Source organism: Ustilaginoidea virens, chromosome 1, assembly GCF_000687475.1.
Source record: "Ustilaginoidea virens chromosome 1, complete sequence".
Taxonomy (NCBI): Eukaryota; Fungi; Ascomycota; class Sordariomycetes; order Hypocreales; family Clavicipitaceae; genus Ustilaginoidea; species Ustilaginoidea virens.
In genome coordinates, this window is record NC_057316.1 from 1,447,062 (window position 1) to 1,465,212 (window position 18,151).

Sequence of the window (18,151 nt, forward strand, 5' to 3'; positions counted from 1 at the left end):
CCCCCCACACCGCCAAGGTCAAAAACACCCATTCTCCTACATAAAACAATAACAAGTAACATGAGAGGTGAGCAAAGGAGTCCAGTTTTGCTCAATGAATTCGATAATTTAAGTGTATCACTCGTCAACAACGCCACTGCTTGGCTCGGCAGCTGTGCCTGTGGCCAGTGCTTGCTAGTATCAATGGTAAGAATAATAGCATCATGAGCCGATAGAAAATCCATTGCCATTACTTCGACGAGCTCTATGTATAGTTATACCAGGTCTGCAAAAGCATACTTCCGACAGGTAGGTAGGTTGGCCTCATATGAACAAGCCCCCAGGGTTGCCCTGAGACAGTGCATCACCCGTAGCTCAACTTCACATTACGATGACAAGTTACAATGGACTGACAAATCACCCACTGAAGCGGTGGGAGGTAAGTATAAGGTCCTGCGAGACTATAGACGAGTAATAGGTAGTATATAGCTTTTCCTCCCGGTACTCGGGCTTTTCCTATATAAAAAAATCGTAGAAGCATAAGTTATTAACTTGAGCTCGTAATTTGGGCTATATTCACACATATATGCATATGCGATATCCAGTGTACTGCCCCCAGGAGACAATGAGGGCATCTATCTACTTACATCCGATGCCTTGAACGTCGACACTTCAACATAGGAAATACCTCTTTTCGACCCAACGGGATTCCTGATCTTCGAGTATGTTGCACACTACAACGGTGATTTCGGGGAAAACCGTTGTCAGTCTATGAAGTCCATTTCTTCCTGCCGAGTAAGTTGCCAGGACAATGCGGTCCAAGCACACCCCATGATCAAGTAGTACCTGAACCGCCATAAGGGCCGCACCACCGCTTGCCATTTGAGTATCTAGTAGTAAAACGCTTTCATGCGTATCGATATCTTTGGGTAGGTCTAAATAGTGCAGCTCTGGCTCACCCGTGGAAAAGTCGGATTGAATGAGGAGCTGCCCAGTCCGACAGTCAGGGATAGTTTTTCGCAGCGCTGTCTTAAAGGCAGATCCACCACGTTGCACAATGACTGCGCTCACTTCACCTTTAGGCTTGAGTCCTCGGTACTCGTGTCCCTGTGGTGTCCCAATTATCACGGGTATGAACTGAACGTTATTAAGAGCCCTAATCGCTCGTTAGTGCAATATCGCCACATGTTACGTCCCTTCCTTACATTTGACTTACTGCTCAATAATAAGCGCAGCTAAGCGATCGAAATAGAAGATAAAATCCTCAGCGGATGTGTTAATATCCTGGAGGATAGTATTCATTGATTTCAATTGTGGAGTGTCGTCCAGCCTAATAACACGTTTTGACAGAGGTTGTCCTCTGCAGGTTGCTTCAAGCCTGGACAGGGCTTCACGATGATGAGTTGATTTCTCAATAAGTTTGTTTTCGATAAAAAGAGCCATTATATCTGTCAATAAAATGGTTAGGAATGCAAAGAGTGAGGAGTTTCTTCAATGCACATACCAAGTGCCACTCGAGTTTTGATATCGGTTGGAACGATTAGATCTGCTACCTTCCGTTGAGGCTTAACGTACTAGTCGTGAACATGGTCAAGTCAACCTGTATTCTAAACTCTCTTTCCAGTAATTAAACAAACCTTTTCGAAGTTTGGCTTCACAAACGAGAACCATTGCTTATTACAGCCTTCAATATCTCTTCCCCTTTCCTGCACATCACGAATCACTGTCGCACTAAGTTAGCTGGTAATCTTGAGGCCGCATAGTGTAGATAGAAACATACTTCGCCTCGACAAACACGTATCAGCATCTGCCTCACAATAAATCTAACCATGCATTAACCCCGGAATAGCCATACTGGCGAATTGATTGAACTAACCCCTATATCAATTAAATCTGTTACCCGAGGATCATGTAACGCGAAAATGCCTTCCAAAATTAAAACATGTGGGGAATAAATTGTCTCGGTTTTTTCCAATCGCTGATGCTCTTGGAACGAATAGGTTGGTATTTCGGCCCTTTTTCTGTTACATGGTTAGTACGCTGACTGGAGAACATCATCTGACCGTATCTCAGCAACTCTATACCCAGCTTTCAAATCCCGCACGCGGTCAATCAAAACATCAAAATCAATGGCCTATCCAAAATCAGAATTCACAATCGTCAATATGGGGAGAGGCTGATCGAATTCTAATGGTTACCTCCGGAGAATCGAAGTCGTACTCATTAGCGAAAGCCAGCTTCGACTGCTCGGGTGTCAAGGTTTTATAGAAGGAGTCCTATCGAGTATTGAGCCAGAAGAAGTAGAAGCGAAAGACAAAAGAACAAAGCAACGATTTCCAATGGCATAGTCCAGACAAACTTACCATGGATAAAATGACGACCCAAGGCAAATTTAACTTTTGCACGATGGCTTGAGAAAGCGTAGATTTTCCGGATCCTGAGCTTCCGGCTATAGCGATGATGCTTACATCAACCCATGGAGGGGAATAACCCGCTCGTTTTTGTACGGTAACATGACTTTCAAATTCTGACATTTCTTTCCTGGTATTCAGAGACAACTCTACCTGCGTGCAAGAATCCTTTGCCTGGGAAAGGAGTACCGTTCCCGAGAATGTCCTCAATACAGCAGCCCTCACAAGTTGCCGCCCTTGATCCCGCTGTTGGCGTGCAGAAGATCCTCGGCTGAACCGCACCAGGTTGAGAGAAGAACGAAGGAAAATTTGAGTTAATGGCATAGAAATTCTCGAATTGGCAAGAGCTCGCCTAATTGGTTCCTAGTACCAGACTCCAGATCGCTGAGACGGTAGCTACAAGGTAGGAGTTAGGAGGTACCTAAGGTAGGTTAAAGGAGGTCAAGTAATTTTGTCGTAACTGCTGTGGAAAGTATCAAAGGACATGAGGCTAGTGGAGACGTGGGGCTGTACTGGAGAGGACAACCGAAGATATATATGTTTTGAACCATCCCATTGCTGAACTAATTTATCCAGACCCAAAGGTTAGTGAAAATCTGGCTCATCAGTGAATCGGAAGATAGTACTTACAGTATGTAGTTGAAGGACCCGACGCCCACGCTCCTGGATGGCAAAAGTGCTACCGTTATTCACTGGTCATGTACGACGCAACCTGCTTCGTGTCGGAACTGCCGAAGGACCAGGAACCTGCTTTGCAGCCTGTTCTTAAGCTAATCTCAAAAGCTACACGCATTCTTACACAGGGCCGGCAATGTTGCGGTGCTGAGGCCATGCCCGTTGCGGAGTTCACCACATGCAGTTTACAGGTATTCATGGCGGCAGACATTGATGGCACAAGGGAAAGGTGCCCGCCTTCGGGTTGACGCATCTTAGAGTAGGTACCTCTTAAGATACCTGGTAAAAGATACGAACCTACACCCTACCTAACTTCCAGAGTGCCTGCCCACCTTAGATACCATGGTATATATCCAAGGCATATAAGGAATAAGGTAACGGGTTATAGGAGCTACTGTGGGTATGTACGCTAGATACCTTCAGATAGCAGTGGAATTTAGAAGGTATGAACCGAGATACCTCCTACTTGAGGTGATGAGGGGACCCGCACCCGCAGTTCAGTGGGGTCTGCCCTCGCCAAAGCGTAAGTTTGGGCCTAATCGCCTCCACTCCTCCCTCATCTTTCAGATTTCTCACCTCAACTTTTCATCAACATTTTTGCCAGTTTTTACGCTGCTTTCCTCTTACCTGGCCGTATTGTTCGTTACGCCTTAAAGTGTCCCGAAATGATGCTGACAAGCAACAAATCTCTCATTATACCCCCTTAATTCCAATGCACTAATCGTTTTGTGGCGGAATTCCGTCACGGTTTGCACACTTCTTCAAAAATCTAGTGCTGACCCTGACCACGGGTTGTCGAAAGAGCAAGGCTGTATATGTCATGGTAAGAAACACCCTCAACATCAATACACGTCTTCAACGCACTGCTCAAGTAGAGATGAGAACAGGCGTCGACCACTTCAACAGCAACGCCGAACAGGCATAATTTCGAGTTGCGGGTCCGGGAGGTTAAATCGCCAAAAAGGTACGCTCTGTCCTTCGACAATCCATTCGAGGAGTACAAGACATAATATAATGATGAAAGCAATATAAATGGGAATCTCTCTTAAACAACTATGTGGAGAAATTGTATCTTTTATTAAGGCTGTCTGAAAGTCATGTCTCTGGGGTCCTAACAGTTACCCAATGTACATTGGATCCAGCTGGGCTGACATCAACCACAGCGACATCAATGCCCTCCTATTAGATTATCTGACGATGGAGGGTTATCCCAATGCTGCGGCAAGATTTTCCAAAGAGGCAAATCTCCAACCACATCAGGACAGTGGCTCTATTCGTTCAAGGCAGAATATCCAAAATCACATTCACAGTGGTAACATCCAGGCCGCAATTGAGGAATTGAACGAGCTCGACCCAGCGGTAAGCCTACATCTTTTCCACTTTCCTTTCTCGGCTACATGCATGATTAAATCTCGAGTTATTACATGCACCACGCATATGGCTATTAAATAGTCAATGATGAGACGCAACCACCATCAAAATGATTCCTTACCTGTTTATATTGCAATTACACAGTTGTTCTATTCTCCATCAAAAACTAACTGTGATTAAGATCTTGGACGAAGATAAGGCCCTTCATTTTTTGCTCTTGCGGCTCCAGCTTGTAGAGCTGATCAGGTCTTGCAATGCTACGGAAGATATCAGTCCAGCTCTTAAGTTTGCCACAGAACAGTTGGGGCCACGTGCCCCTACAAATCCCAGTTTTTTAGAAGACTTGGAGCGAACCATGGCCCTCTTACTCTTTCCATCAGATGCCCTAGAGCCTCGATTGGCTGCCCTTCTTGATCCTCAACTGCGACTCGCGGCCGCTGACAGTGTAAACAAGGCTATTCTAGAGAAACAGTCAGCCCGACGTGAGGCAGCCATCCGTCATCTTGTAAAACTGCGAGTATGGGCGGAAAACACCGCCCGAGAAAAGGGCGTAAGTCTCCCAAGCCAGCTAGATATTGGCCTTCAAGGAGAAGAACACGACCAACAAGATCGTCGACAATCAAATGTTGAAATTACACATGAGCCTATGGTGACAGGCTGATTTTCACGTCTCGCCTCAATATCCGAAGTGTTTTGACATATTTTCCTTTTATCCTCTTTTCCTCAGAAAAACCAAGTTGAGTCAAATCACTACTGTATTCCAGCTCTGTTTTCTTGACCTGGGAGACATTTCAGAGTACAGCAGACAATGTAGTCCAGATCCAGCATTAAGCGATGTATATATGTTTATGGTTCTAATCGGTCCGGACGATGCTTTCTTGAGAAGACGTTCAAGGGGTAATTGTTTTCCGAAATGGAGTTTGGTAACGGCTTTGAAGTGTCAAACCCTTCAAGCGGCGCACTATGCTAGCATTGTCACGTTAAATATTCCTTATAACCCTGTTTTAAAGGTCCGAATGTCATGACTTCAAACGCTTTGACTTTCACTGGGCAATGTCTAACTGTTTACACGCGCACCTCCGGGCAATTCTAAGAAAATGCGGACGAACGCGTTTCTCTCGGATATGTCAGCTAGGCTACTAGAAATGAGTAGTCCTCGCGCTATCCTGTAGGATTTGGCGCATTGATAACGTTCAATTTTTTTGTTTCGGTATTCATATCGAACTGGCTGCTGTGGTACAGTTCCAAGAAATAGACGAAGGAGAATTGTTGCATTGCCTGGCCCGGTCTATAACCAATCAACTAACACGTCTACTTGGTACGAACATGCTTGAGTTTTTTCGGCGAATAAAGAAAGTTGTTGGCGTAAGCCTTAGGAGTGAACTTTCGGGAATTCGGCTCTTGAACGAAGTAGTCGTAACCTTGCTTCTCTGCAAAATGAACTGCGTCCTCCTTTGTCTTGAAGTTCACGTGAGTGCCCTGCATGAAGTCTCCCGATGACTGCCAACCCATCAGGGGGTTCTCCCAGCGATGGCCTTTGGGCAATATGTCCCAATCCATTCGCCACCGTTCTGTTCTGAAATCACCAGATTGCGTCGCTGGTTTGGATTCCTTGTATATTCTGTGTGATTCGGTCAGTATGTCGAACCCGAGACGACAGAGACGAGACCCAACGCACCTGACGGTGCGGGCTTGCAGCTCCATTGGGGCACCGGACAGAACTGCAGCTGGGAGAATGTCCTCGCTACCATCCTGCACTCGGGTGGGGATAGGAGTAAATGTACTGGACTATTTGTTAGAGTGTTTTCAATAACGGGACAGATTCAAATTATATACGAGGTTGCTTTATCAGCTGGGATATCGTAATCGGGTTGCTTTGGGAGGCTCTGGACAGGACTGCTAGTGACCGTTGTCAGCGAGCTTTGGAAGCGCTGAGAACTCGAGTGAATGGCCGGTCGAACTGCTCCGGCTCTCTTGAGTAGCATCCATGCATTTTGTGCGCGTAAAGAGGACATCGTGGTGGTGTTTGGCAGCTAGGTACTGTACCAGGATCGCTAAATTGTCACGACAGAAACTGGTGAAATCATCCCGGCTGGTCGGCACGGAGAAAGGTTTCGCCGAGATCCGCTTTTCGTCCAGAGAACATAGCCATCTATCCTTTCATCAACTCGTACGCATTTACAGCCGAGCCATTGTCGGTATCTGTTCAGATCCAAGTGTCAATTGATTTAGCTGACTTTAAGTCACCATTCACCGATATAATGAGCTTCGTCACTCGTCGAGCGCTTTCAACACTCATCCCTCCCAAGGTAAGTGAATCGGCAATCAGATTTCGAGGCTAAATATCTGCTAACGAAGAATGTCTAAGGTTGCATCCCCAAAGGTATGAATTGAGAGACGGCCGCATTCCCAAATACTGTCCACATTCAGGCCGAAGTTGCTTCATCGTGAACGTCTAAATAAGTGTCCTTCGTGGAAGTTGGATGTGCACCTTTCTTGCGCCAAAGCTCACACTTTCCTCCCGTTCAGGCCATTGGAGGTGCTCCTGACGCTCTCCGTATGCAGCGCGTTGTCAGTTTTTACGAAAAGCTTCCCCGTGGCCCGGCTCCTGAGGCTAAGGCTAAGGGGATCCTTGGCCGCTATCAAGCTAAGTACTTCGGCAAGAAGACTTCGGTTCAGCGTGGGTGCTATTATTGGGCAGGACTTTTCTTTTGAGGGGAAAATTACTGACGGGAATTAGCTATCATCCATGCCTTGGTCTTCTTGGTCGGCATTGGCTACGCTCAGAACTATTACTTCCACTTGCGTAAGTATTCTTCGTCTAACTGTAGAGGTTGTAAAAATTGTATAACTAATTGTTCTCTCTATCTGTACAGGTCACCACAAGAACAATGTTCACTAATGAGTTTCGCATATGCCTGGGCCGTAGAGCAAGGTGTATAGGGGTTGTCTCATGGGAGCTGTGTACATAAAACTAGCTGCGCAGACACAAGCACTCTAAGCCTTTTTTTTTTTTTTTTTGTAACACTGTCCGCACAGATAAGCCTCTTCCATTGGATCCATCTGCGTCTGCATGCTGCAGTCCCAGTGTTTGTATCTGTTTTCCATACGTGCATTGTGACGCTCCTTGGGTATCTGAACCTCTGGTCCTCTCACGCGCGTATAGTCCCTAAAATTTCCAAGCCAAACCGAACGTTTGAAGTTTGGGCCACACCCGTAAATGCAATCGTAGAACATGGGGCGGCTCAGGGCTTCGTTTCATTGCCAGGCAAACCTAATGAATCTGGTTATACGAGCAAATCAGCTGATGGCTAATCTGTTGAACACTTCTGATCTGGTGTACACGGGAATACAAGTGGAAATGGCACAATGAGACACGCATAGTTGCAGCTAAGCTACCGCGAATACATGATTCTACCCAACCCGAGTGGGTGCAGGTCGTAACAGAATGCTTGGAGAAACTACCTAAAGCAAGCGCAAGTCATTGATTGCTTCCACATGCATTCGAGTTATTACGCATCACAATACAACTTGGTAATTAATGTAGACTTCAGCGCTGGAAGAGAACCAGGCTTTTTCTCACCTTCGACTGCTACGACTCGACCCCCTTTCCCCACAGCCACCACCTGCGAGGCACTGGCAATTGCACAGCTTTCGGGCCAAAAGAGCGCTATGCCTAAATTAGATGGCTGAAGCTCTCAGACACCATAACGTTAATCCGAATTTAGTCGCTTTTTGCCTCACCACTGTTGGACTAGTCACCTACCAACTTTGGCCTCACGTAAGGAAAACCAACAGATCGCGAGCGGCGCGAAACGCCACAGCATTTCGTCAAAACGTTTGGTTGGTGTAGGGGAACTTCAAAGAGTTTGCCTCTGCGCAAATTCGCAACTCAACTACGTTTCGTGGCCCGTTGCAAACTCACCCTCAAATCGACCGCATCGACTTGGAGCCCATCGAAGTTTTCTCGGGTTTCTCGGGTTTCTCAGATCTTGGGGCAACGGCTGCAACACAACAATCTCGGGTCAAGCCTGCCGGTAGAGCATTTTGAACAAGAGAACGCCGGGGGCGATCGCGAATCTGGCTCGGTAAACCGAACATTATCTCACTGCGCACAGCATACGCCAAACCACCCTACGGCGGATGATGGCAACAGAGTCTTCGGGCGATAATTTTGCTGATGTCTCCATATCATCTCAGCTCGAGCTTGTAAATTTAATCCCCCCAAACCTTTCATCTGGCTTACTCTGCTGGATGAGAAGAGACTTTGTAAATATCTAACTAAGAAACGACAATAGCTCAATCAGATTGACAACCCTCACATCCAACAAAATGTCGCAGCGACGCCGAACGGTAGCGAATTGGACAAGAAACCTGTAGCCCACATCGAAGATCAACAAGCATTCGCAGACGTCCACCTGAGCGGCGGTTCAGATGGAGAGACGTCCCGAGCAGATTGGCCGAGGCAAAGGGATTCAGATAAGGGTCATGGACAGTCAGCTTCTGTAGCTAAGAAGCCCGCAACATTCAAAGCCGTTTCGGTGAACAAGACATTTCTGGCATCAAAAGCTAGCCCTACTGGTAACATTACCAAATCTGCCGACAAACCTACTCCGGGATCGAGCACCCCGCCTCCAGGATCGTCTTTGTCATCCTCGCGCCCACGCCTAGTCGCAAAAACTGGCGGCGGTGCCAAGGATACGGTTCCTCGGCTGTCTTCTTCTGTGAATGGTTCGAAACCTGCATCAGCTCCTGACCCAGCTGCAGTGTGGAACAAAAACAGACGTAAGTTTGCTCTTCAGTAAATTGCTAGACGAGATCACTTTGGTTAATGGTACTGGAACATCTTCAGCACCAGAGCCTAAGAAGTTCACCGACGAGGAACTTAAGAAGTACGGTATTCACATGGCTAGTCGCTTGAATGTAGAAGATGCACAAGGACAAAACAAATGGGCGGATATCGATGAAGATGACGAAGATTGGGCTCCGGAAACGATCACGTGGGGCGACGGAACCAAAACCACTTTACCACATCTCGATGAACATTCCGTTCCATCTCAAGAGAGCTCCGCTCTGTTCGACAGTGTCAAAGGACCAGTAAAACCAAAGTCACCTGTTCCGTCCATTACTTCCAGGTCCTCAGTTCCAAGGTCTGGGGGGCTTGGCACTGGGAGAGGCTTGGTCTTGAAACAGGCATCGCAAGAAAAGCCGGCTTTAATTTCCAAGACGACTGCTTCAGTTGCCCCTGCAAAATCGCCGTGGGCTACGCTGCCTCCTATCGATAGGGCCTCTCCAGGGTTCGTTGAGACCACACAACCGGCTGCTGCTCTGCCTCGAGATACCACGACTGCTAAGCTTCCCAACCAAAAGAGAAAGGAAATCGCTGCTGATGATTTTAGCCGCTCATCTTGGAGGGAAGGACTAACCCACAGCAACAAGGAGTTATATAATTCGCATTCCGGTCGTTACGAACCAGTCGTGGACCGGCGAGGGTCCTTCAGATCAGAGTCCCAAACCAAGCATCCGGCTCTGCTTCAACGACCACAGCCAAAAGATCAAGATGTGGAAACGGAAACCTTTCAGCAGGCCAGTCGTAACCCTCAAGAAAACCTGTTTCCTAGACGCCGAGGATCATCTAGTGTAAGTATAGGCAGTGGTTCGTTCCATCAGCGAATGCCCAGAAGCAACGATTTAGCAGGGCCGAGTACGCAAATGGGCAGCGTGGGCATGACTTCCCAGGCGAATTTGGCAGAAAGTCCTGTCTCTTCTGAGGACGGGCCATCTTCCAATTCATCGCAGCCCAAAGAGTTAAGCTCTCAAAGGCAGCTTACCAGCGTCTCACCAAATACAACGATTTCGAAGCCAAGCCAGGGAGGCAGTTCTTTTGATACATGCTCTCATCCTCCGCAACACCAGAACGGCGAGCTTGTGGATGAATTGGAGTACCAGAAGAAAGTCATGCGTGAACGTATAGAGCTTGCCCGCAAGCGACGCCAGGAGGAGGAGGCTCAGGAGGAGGCAGCAAGAAAGGAGCGCATTCAAAAGAAGCTTGAGGCTTTGGGTCCTCCTCCCGAGAAGAAAAGCGACAAAAAGGAGCTCTCGACTAGAGCTGAAGTGACTAAACCGAGTCAAATTCGGCAGCGGGATCGCCATGTACCTATTGATGCCATTAGCCAGAAAGCCGAACAGGAGCCAACAAACGAAGAGCAAAAAGCTGTTTCATCTGTTACCAATCAACCAGGTGGCGCGCAAATTCATACTAAACCTCACTCTTCCATCTCGACGCTGCCATCTGTATCGACACCTTTCAGAAGACTCTCACAAGGCCAGGAATCACGGCGTGCGGATCCATGGGGCGGGACCGGTCCTCGTCCTGAGAAGTTTACTTGGGCTTCTGCATTACCACCTCCATCTCGAAATGTTTGGGGTTCTCCTGATAATGATCGCGGCCTTGGAAATGGCACCTTCAATCCGGATCTTGGTAGAGTCACGAACAATACTGCAAGCTCTGCCCAATCATCCAAGGGGCCTTTGCCAATCGGACCACCCAGTACTAGCACAAGGGCACCTTCACAATCACAACCACAAGCTTCACAGAACCCATCTGTCAATGCTCAAAGCTCTGTTTATGGCCCGCCAGGATCCGAGCTCGCAAGCAAGTGGGTCGCTTCGGTTGCCGAAAATGATAAGAAGTTGAGCACTGCGAGGTTGGCAGACAGAGTTAGTCATGAACGCCACATGATGGAAAGAGGGATGGCAATAGAGGATTCGCAACCGGCTATTAAAGATTCATGGCGCCCTATGCATGCTCCAGGGGACGGGACTCGTCACTCGGTTGGAACCGTTGATGTACAGACTCATGCATCAGCCCCATGGAAAGCCGCAAAGGAAGGCATGCCGAAAAGTCCCAGGACGATCGAAGACTCGACTCCTTCAAGCACTGCTGGCATAATTGGATCTGGTGCCCCACCTCAATCCCGGCCCTCAAGATTTTTCCCGGCCAAAGATATACGTCAAGGAGTAGGCTTTAGGAGTATCCATTCTCGCCCCAACTCGCCAACACCCCCGCCTCCGACAATGGAAGGCCACCCAGTGTACGAGGGGGACATCATGCACCCCAACGTTTCTCTACCCAAGCCTCAGCCAGTCGTAAAGCTACCGCCTGCGATGACATCCATGCATCTTCATCAAACCAGACCTCAGAACGTGTGGACCACCCGAGCCGCCACCAAAAGCAGCCATCGTGACAATTTTGATCAAGGATGGAATTCAGATGGGCAAGGCAACTGGCAGGCTAGGTTTAATAAGCTTTTGCACGGAGACAAGCTGCCGCAATCGCGGGATGTCGGTGTAGATGCTTCCAGCAAAGGGCCACTTGATCATGCCAGTCATCAAGCAGCAGCGACTGTTTCGTTACCGACTCCAGCATCAACAAAAGTTGATACCAATGATCAATCCCTCATATCTAAGCCAATGGCAGAGGAATGTTTTGAGGAGCAGGAAATGGGCTCCCTGCCCCAGATTAGGCTTCCGCACAGGACTCCGGAAGCTGCGTGGCAACCTGCTGTTGCACCGGCCAAATCGCTACCTAAAAGGTTTCTCGTCCAAGCTGCACTAATGGAACCTTTCCAATTTGCATCAGATATTCATGGCAGGTCTTGTGTCATCAACATTCTCTTGCCTGGAATGAAAGAAGTCAGGACCGTGTCATCAAACCACTCGATCCCTCGAGGTTCTAGGGACTCTCATGGGCAAAGAGGGGCCCTTAGACATAAACCATTCGCCAGCGGTCCAAGAACAACTAAAAGAGAGGGCTCTGGTTCGCATGAAAGTGAGAGCACTCCTGGCCGTGTTGGGCGCGGTGGCCGTGGAGGATATCGCAGCAGCAGGGGATCGGACCATGGAACTCGACATCACTCATCGCAGTCACAGAAATCCGCTAAATAACATCATGATTCTTTCTACAGCATGCGTAAGAATTGATGCTTGTGCGCCGTGCCGCACATCGGAGCGTAGAAAGCTTTACTTGGCGACAGAGTGTTGGTTGATGCCCCAAGCTCTGTACCTCTTTCAGTGGCCCAGAAGCAGCAGTAGCAGCAAACACAGCAAACACAGCTTAAGATTTGAAAATAACGGCTTATGTGTGATAATCGCACAAGACGCTACCCACCAGGTTTGCCAGCTCAGTGCGCCTACACCACCCGGCTGGCTTGGCATAACAGAGCGACGTGTACTACTTCGAAGAGCCTTGTCCGGTTCTCGACTGGCTCTCTCGTCTAAGTCCTTCTTCAGTTTTAATTCTCGCGTCCTAGTTCTTTTTTCTTCTGCTCCATATAAGGGTTTCTTTTTGACTCTGCGCCTTGGGGCTTACGTGGTATACAAAAAATTAGCAGAGGATGAAATGAACTGTTTTATTTTCCGATCCTAGCAGCCACTTTGCCTGAACTGAACCTTGCCGCTCAGGAGCGTAGAAGCACCTCGTTGTGCGCAAGCTATGTATGCTTATACGTCAGCAACAAGTTTTTGTGGTCTGGCGTCTGTATCTAGATACCGACGGGAACGGGTGAGTGGTCACGTACGTGGTGGTGGATGAATATTCTCTGGCGCTGGGGGAGACAATAACACATGTCATGTAAATGGATTGCCCTGTTTATTTTCATGATCCGTCGTACAGCTTCCAGGTCCCCAAACCGCTAGTTCCTTGTTCTAATTCCGCTCGTGATGCATTCTGCATTTACGTTACCCTCAACGTAGTCCGTCCCTTTCTCGACTTGACCGACACACAAGCTGCGGTGTGGTTAAGTCCCCGCTGGGACTAGAAGGGCATATTATTTCAGTTGGATTTTTACCAGTGCCAATGTATTCCCCAAGTACACAGATTTTTCTTCAAAATTCTTCGACAGCGCAGTTAGGGTGCAAAACGTATATGGCGTCTGCGGCACTAAACGTCGCGCTGCCGTCTAAGCCTTCGCCACGGAGTGCCATCAGAATATTGTCCTAGAGTATTTCAGTTAGCGTAGGAAGACATGCCGGGCTCTTAATTCAGATGCTTACTTTGACCATCTTTTTGAGGACCATGTTGGCTAGAGCCTTCTCTGCGTGAAAGTCTCCCTCGTCTTGCAACTCGGCCTCCTGCTGTTCCAAATACCAGTTGATCAAATCCTCACCATTGACACCATCACCGCTACCATTCTCGTCGTCGCTGACACGTTGCACAATCAAGTTAACCATTTTAATGTACTTGTCGTGTGTGATTGTCCGCCTCTTTTGGGCTGCATCACTTTCCCTCGGTGGCTGCGCGGAATGCGAGGACACTTCTTCGTCAATGGCCATCGGGGTATTGTGTGAATGAATCCCTGAGGCGGCATCCGCGGCACGGTGCAAAGTTTCGCCATCTTCTTGCGTCTCGTCCTCATCCATCACCTCCACGTCATCATGCTCGACCGATATGATGCTCTGGCGCAGCAAATCATAAGCTTCGCAAACCATCTTCTCATCAATCTCTTCCACGCAATTTACCTTGGCTATCGCCTCGCTCAGTCGAATCATACTCTCCAGCTGACGTACGGTAATTCGATACGAATTCTTGCCCACGCCTCCTTGAACATCGTCAGCCCGCAGCTCCTGGTACTTCTTGACCAGGACTTCTTTTGCCTTGTTCGTAAATTGCGGACGAAACGTCCTTGCGAAGCGAATATATCGCTGGAGCTGCTCGGTACTAAATTCTGGCTCAACCGCTTCGTCACGGAGCTGGTGAATGCCCACTATGTGCTCGGCCAAGTGTCTGTCAATCTGCTCGTTACACTCGTCAAGAATGACGAAAAACAAGTCGAAGCGAGACATGATCGGAGCAGACATGTTGATGTTGGATCTCAACGTTGCCTTGCGGTTGTAGCGACCTCCCACGGGATTCGCTGCCGCGAGCACACTTGTTCTGGCGTTTAGTGTAGCTTGAATGCCAGCCTTGGAAATAGATATTGTCTGTTGCTCCATAGCTTCGTGAATAGCAACTTGATCCCCTATATCCATCTTGTCAAACTCATCGATGGCACATATACCATTGTCTGCCAACATCAATGCGCCGGCCTCAATTGTGAACTCTCCCGTCTCTTCGTCCTTTACAACTGCTGCCGTGAGACCCGCCGCCGACGAGGCTTTTCCGCTTGTGTAGACGGCCCGGGGGGCGAAGGAGCACACATATTTCAGAAACTGGGATTTAGATGTCGAGGGATCGCCAACAATGCAGATGTTGATGTCGCCACGCAGCTGCATACCCTCGGGGGTCGTCTTATGTACGCCAGACATCAGCTGCAAGAGTATGCCTTTTTTTACCACCTCATGACCGTAGACCATGGGTGCCATGGACTGCACCATGCGAGCATAAATATGGTCACCATGAACCATCGTTCGCAGGTCATCAATCTCTGAAGGGTTCATAGAGGCAAGCACAGCGGCTTGTGCTTCCTCAACTGACTCTGCTCCTTCTGCAGCGTTGCTCCTTGTGAGAGCATTGACCACATCAGACGCACTGCTTGCAACAGGTTGACCGGTAGAGGAAGTATCAGGCGCGACGAAACAAGCCAGAAAAGCTAGGCGATAAGTGAGATCGCGAACGCCGAGGGCTTTTAAACCAGTCACACCACTTCCCCCAGCGTCCGCGCCACGGGATGCTCCTCGATCGTCACGGATCGCCGTAGGTCGTAGGCCAGGCAGGCCCAGCTGACTCACGTCGGGGACGACAATGAGAGCACCGGAGAATATGCATTTCTCACCCGCTTTTGCTCTGTCTACGATTTCACCACGGAGAATAACATCGAGAGTTCTTGGCATGCTGCCAGTGGGAATCTCGGAGCTGTTTTCTTGAATTCGAACCTTCTGCCAATCGACGAAGGTGCTGTGCCGAATGTCTAGCTGCCATGCGACCCGGTTTAAGCAGGTTCTGTTCGGACATTGGGTTGGCTCTGTGTACCGAAAAGTTTGTTCAACGTTTGGTACAATGGCTCTGCATGCCTCGCACACAAAAGTGGCCGATGACAACTCTGGTCGTACCTCCGATGTACGCGTTACCGTTCCTGAAATGGACAGTAGCTGGCCAATGTTGGCTGCTCTCAAGCTTCGAACCCGAGAGACTAAAGGAAGGTTGTAGAAAGCTATTGAAAATAGTTTGTCCGTTTGCTGATGCTCATTTTTTCGGTGAGAGGGGTCACTCTGACTGCCAGATCCTAGCTGACTGGCTGCTGAGGTAGACAGTGCACTCGATGCTGTTGGCTGGCGATGTTCGCGAAAGTATTGCGGCTCGTATTTGGCGATCATGTTATGCAGTGCTGCAGTGAGGAAGGGCAGAAATCGGTAGTACTGCCGCATAACGCCGTCCGCGAGGCTGCCATTCTCCCACAAAGCGAGGTGCTTGAAGTCCACATAGAATGTTGACAACTGCAGGTTTTTCATGGCTCTAATCTGAGCAACATAGTATTTGTCAGTAGTAACAGCGCTGGATGTTGGCGCTCCAGACGAGCTAACATCCTCGGTGAAGCTGTTGAAGTGAACGAATGTTAGCTAATTTTCCGGGTGATGGACAAGTCGATCAAAGTCTTGCGAGTATAAAGGATTACGAACCTCTCAATAAAAGCTTCAAAATGTTCCTGAACAAGGAGTCCAATACGATCTTCAACGCGAGGGATATTGGCAGCGTCGGGTATACGTGAGCTTCGAGGGACTTGATCGTCAGCAAACCCATCGGCCTCATCTTCGCTGGCCGCACCAAGGTTTTCGGAGGGCGGTCCTCGTGGTCGCGCCGAAGAAGAGGAAAAGTTAACTTGTCGTCTTTGAGCGGCAGCCAGCGAGGGCGCATCCGACATCATGTAGCCAGCATCGCTAGAAGGCGTCATGCTGATCTACCAGGGTTGGCGAGTTATGCCGTGGCTGCTTGTACAGTGGCGTTACCGGAACTAATACGTCGCGTGTCGAGCTGGGTTTCCAGGAGATCCAATGTGCACAAGAATTGACAGGCAAGACAAGTTGCACTTGCAAGGACTGACGTCTTTGTTTCCAATTCCTCGTGCTCCAACACGTCTGCAGACGCGTATGAAATTGACCAATTGCAAGAAGTGGGGCTTTTCGTGTCGCGACTTTAAATGACCAGAGTAACGAATAACGCTGTACGGGGCCTGCGGCTGCTAAATATAGAGAACCCCGCCTCTTGTACTCCGACTTAGCAGTCATCAAGTTATTTCTTCCTTCGATGTATAATCTTAGCTTAAAATATGCGGAAGATGAATCTTCTTTTTTAAACCTCGATGGGATTTGTCTTATTTGGGAAGGGATTTTTCAATTTACTTGTTTTTTTTTTCCTCTAACAATGCGTTACCGCTTACGTGATGGCACGACTTCAAGAGCAGATGAATAGCTGTTCTGCGTAGCAGTTCTGTTGCGTAGGGGGGTTACTTCTATCTGATCAGAGCATATATCCTTGAAAAAAAAACTTCAAATAGCTGGGAATCTCGTGCTATGCCATGGTTATTATAGGTGTTGCTACTGACAGTATTTTTATTGCGTGCATGCTAACCTAAAACAGTGTGAATTCTCTCTATATAATAGTTTACTCAAGAGAAGGGTCAGTCGAGTGTTGCGTGGGTGTTGATTGATGGTGATGCAATGGTTTTTGACTACCCCACCTGAGCAAACATGATCGATCCCCTTACCTCGTTCTGTGTTTAACACTTGTATGATTTTCTAATCTTGCCCCGACAGCGCTCCGCTGCAAGTCGACTTCCTTTGTACGTTCCCTTCCCAGTCTTCCGAACCAGGAATATCCATCCAGTAGCCTCTCCCAAATGAAACCATTAATCGACCAAGTCGGCCCCTCCGCCCTTCGCCGTCTGGAAGGTCAATCGCAAAAGGCCCCTCGCTTTCATCTACACCTGGTCCCTCTAAAATCATCAGTTGCATATACTTCTGCAGGACTTGACGAGCGAATCCCATCACAATAGCAGTAAAATACACCCTAATGAGCGTGAGCCCAATGATCAAAAGCATGCTAGTGGCGGTTTCCTGAGGCACCACTTCGCCATGGACTGCGGTTTCGCGGCGTAGACCCTCAAAGCCCCCGACGACGATAGCCGTTAATGGAACCGCATTCGATTTGGCGCCTTCGCTGGTGGTGCTGGCAAAATACCAATCGAGCCCGAAGGCAGCCGTGTACGCTCCATTCAAAATCGTATCGAGACAATATAGCCACGCCAGAGCCAGGCATTCGAACGTGCTCTGTCTTCGGATGTGGGGGATCAGGTACACAAGCAGGCCAAGAACACTGATGGAGTATATATAAGTCGAGAGTTGGAGAAGAGACAGCTGATACCCAGTGAGGATCGCCAGAAGACCGTAGACGCCTGTGACTTTGTTGAACACCAGAGCCAGTGAGATGAGTTCTGTTCCAGTTTGGAGGCCCACCAAGCCGAAGAGACTCTACCAGATATCGTCAATGTCGGGACTAAACTTAGGGTACGCTCCAAATGAACCTACCTGTGGTCGCGGCGCCCTGAGATATAATCTCGTAAACTTGGACATTTTCCCACTTTCGAACAGTGAAAGTACCTGCTCTATAAGAAATAACAGAAAACGCGCCAAGAAGAGGTGTTAAAAGTATCTAAAGTTTGCGAGGGAAGTAACGTAACTGCAACATCTCTATCCCAGATTGGCTACGGAGTACATCCTGT

The 18,151-nt window shown here is 48.5% G+C and overlaps 7 protein-coding genes across 7 annotated transcripts; 3 read left to right on the forward strand and 4 right to left on the reverse strand.

The window, feature by feature from the left end:
- Window positions 1–651: 651 nt before the first annotated feature.
- On the reverse strand, window positions 652–2,513 carry UV8b_00178 (uncharacterized protein; the record flags this gene model as incomplete). The annotated part of the gene is made up of 9 exons (XM_043137676.1): window positions 652–1,135; window positions 1,196–1,427; window positions 1,484–1,553; window positions 1,617–1,702; window positions 1,760–1,802; window positions 1,856–2,000; window positions 2,064–2,113; window positions 2,178–2,255; window positions 2,343–2,513. 9 exons carry the CDS (start codon window positions 2,511–2,513, stop codon window positions 652–654), a joined length of 1,359 nt encoding a protein of 452 aa, XP_042993610.1.
- A 1,026-nt stretch (window positions 2,514–3,539) lies between these two features.
- Window positions 3,540–5,461, forward strand: UV8b_00179 (uncharacterized protein; the record flags this gene model as incomplete). The annotated part of the gene is made up of 6 exons (XM_043137677.1): window positions 3,540–3,588; window positions 3,839–3,888; window positions 3,953–4,029; window positions 4,229–4,424; window positions 4,618–5,085; window positions 5,174–5,461. 6 exons carry the CDS (start codon window positions 3,540–3,542, stop codon window positions 5,459–5,461), a joined length of 1,128 nt encoding a protein of 375 aa, XP_042993611.1.
- A 286-nt stretch (window positions 5,462–5,747) lies between these two features.
- Window positions 5,748–6,451, reverse strand: UV8b_00180 (uncharacterized protein; the record flags this gene model as incomplete). Its single annotated transcript, XM_043137678.1, has 3 exons — window positions 5,748–6,057; window positions 6,115–6,219; window positions 6,273–6,451. The coding sequence occupies 3 exons, from the start codon at window positions 6,449–6,451 to the stop codon at window positions 5,748–5,750; spliced, it is 594 nt and encodes a 197-aa protein (XP_042993612.1).
- Window positions 6,452–6,697: 246 nt separating this feature from the next.
- Window positions 6,698–7,338, forward strand: UV8b_00181 (uncharacterized protein; the record flags this gene model as incomplete). The annotated part of the gene is made up of 5 exons (XM_043137679.1): window positions 6,698–6,745; window positions 6,805–6,819; window positions 6,966–7,116; window positions 7,177–7,242; window positions 7,313–7,338. 5 exons carry the CDS (start codon window positions 6,698–6,700, stop codon window positions 7,336–7,338), a joined length of 306 nt encoding a protein of 101 aa, XP_042993613.1.
- A 1,244-nt stretch (window positions 7,339–8,582) lies between these two features.
- Window positions 8,583–12,383, forward strand: UV8b_00182 (uncharacterized protein; the record flags this gene model as incomplete). Its single annotated transcript, XM_043137680.1, has 3 exons — window positions 8,583–8,645; window positions 8,735–9,221; window positions 9,289–12,383. The coding sequence occupies 3 exons, from the start codon at window positions 8,583–8,585 to the stop codon at window positions 12,381–12,383; spliced, it is 3,645 nt and encodes a 1,214-aa protein (XP_042993614.1).
- A 939-nt stretch (window positions 12,384–13,322) lies between these two features.
- Window positions 13,323–16,324, reverse strand: UV8b_00183 (uncharacterized protein; the record flags this gene model as incomplete). The annotated part of the gene is made up of 3 exons (XM_043137681.1): window positions 13,323–13,433; window positions 13,491–15,969; window positions 16,053–16,324. The coding sequence occupies 3 exons, from the start codon at window positions 16,322–16,324 to the stop codon at window positions 13,323–13,325; spliced, it is 2,862 nt and encodes a 953-aa protein (XP_042993615.1).
- Window positions 16,325–17,168: 844 nt separating this feature from the next.
- On the reverse strand, window positions 17,169–18,002 carry UV8b_00184 (uncharacterized protein; the record flags this gene model as incomplete). Its single annotated transcript, XM_043137682.1, has 2 exons — window positions 17,169–17,900; window positions 17,958–18,002. The coding sequence occupies 2 exons, from the start codon at window positions 18,000–18,002 to the stop codon at window positions 17,169–17,171; spliced, it is 777 nt and encodes a 258-aa protein (XP_042993616.1).
- Window positions 18,003–18,151: the final 149 nt, after the last annotated feature.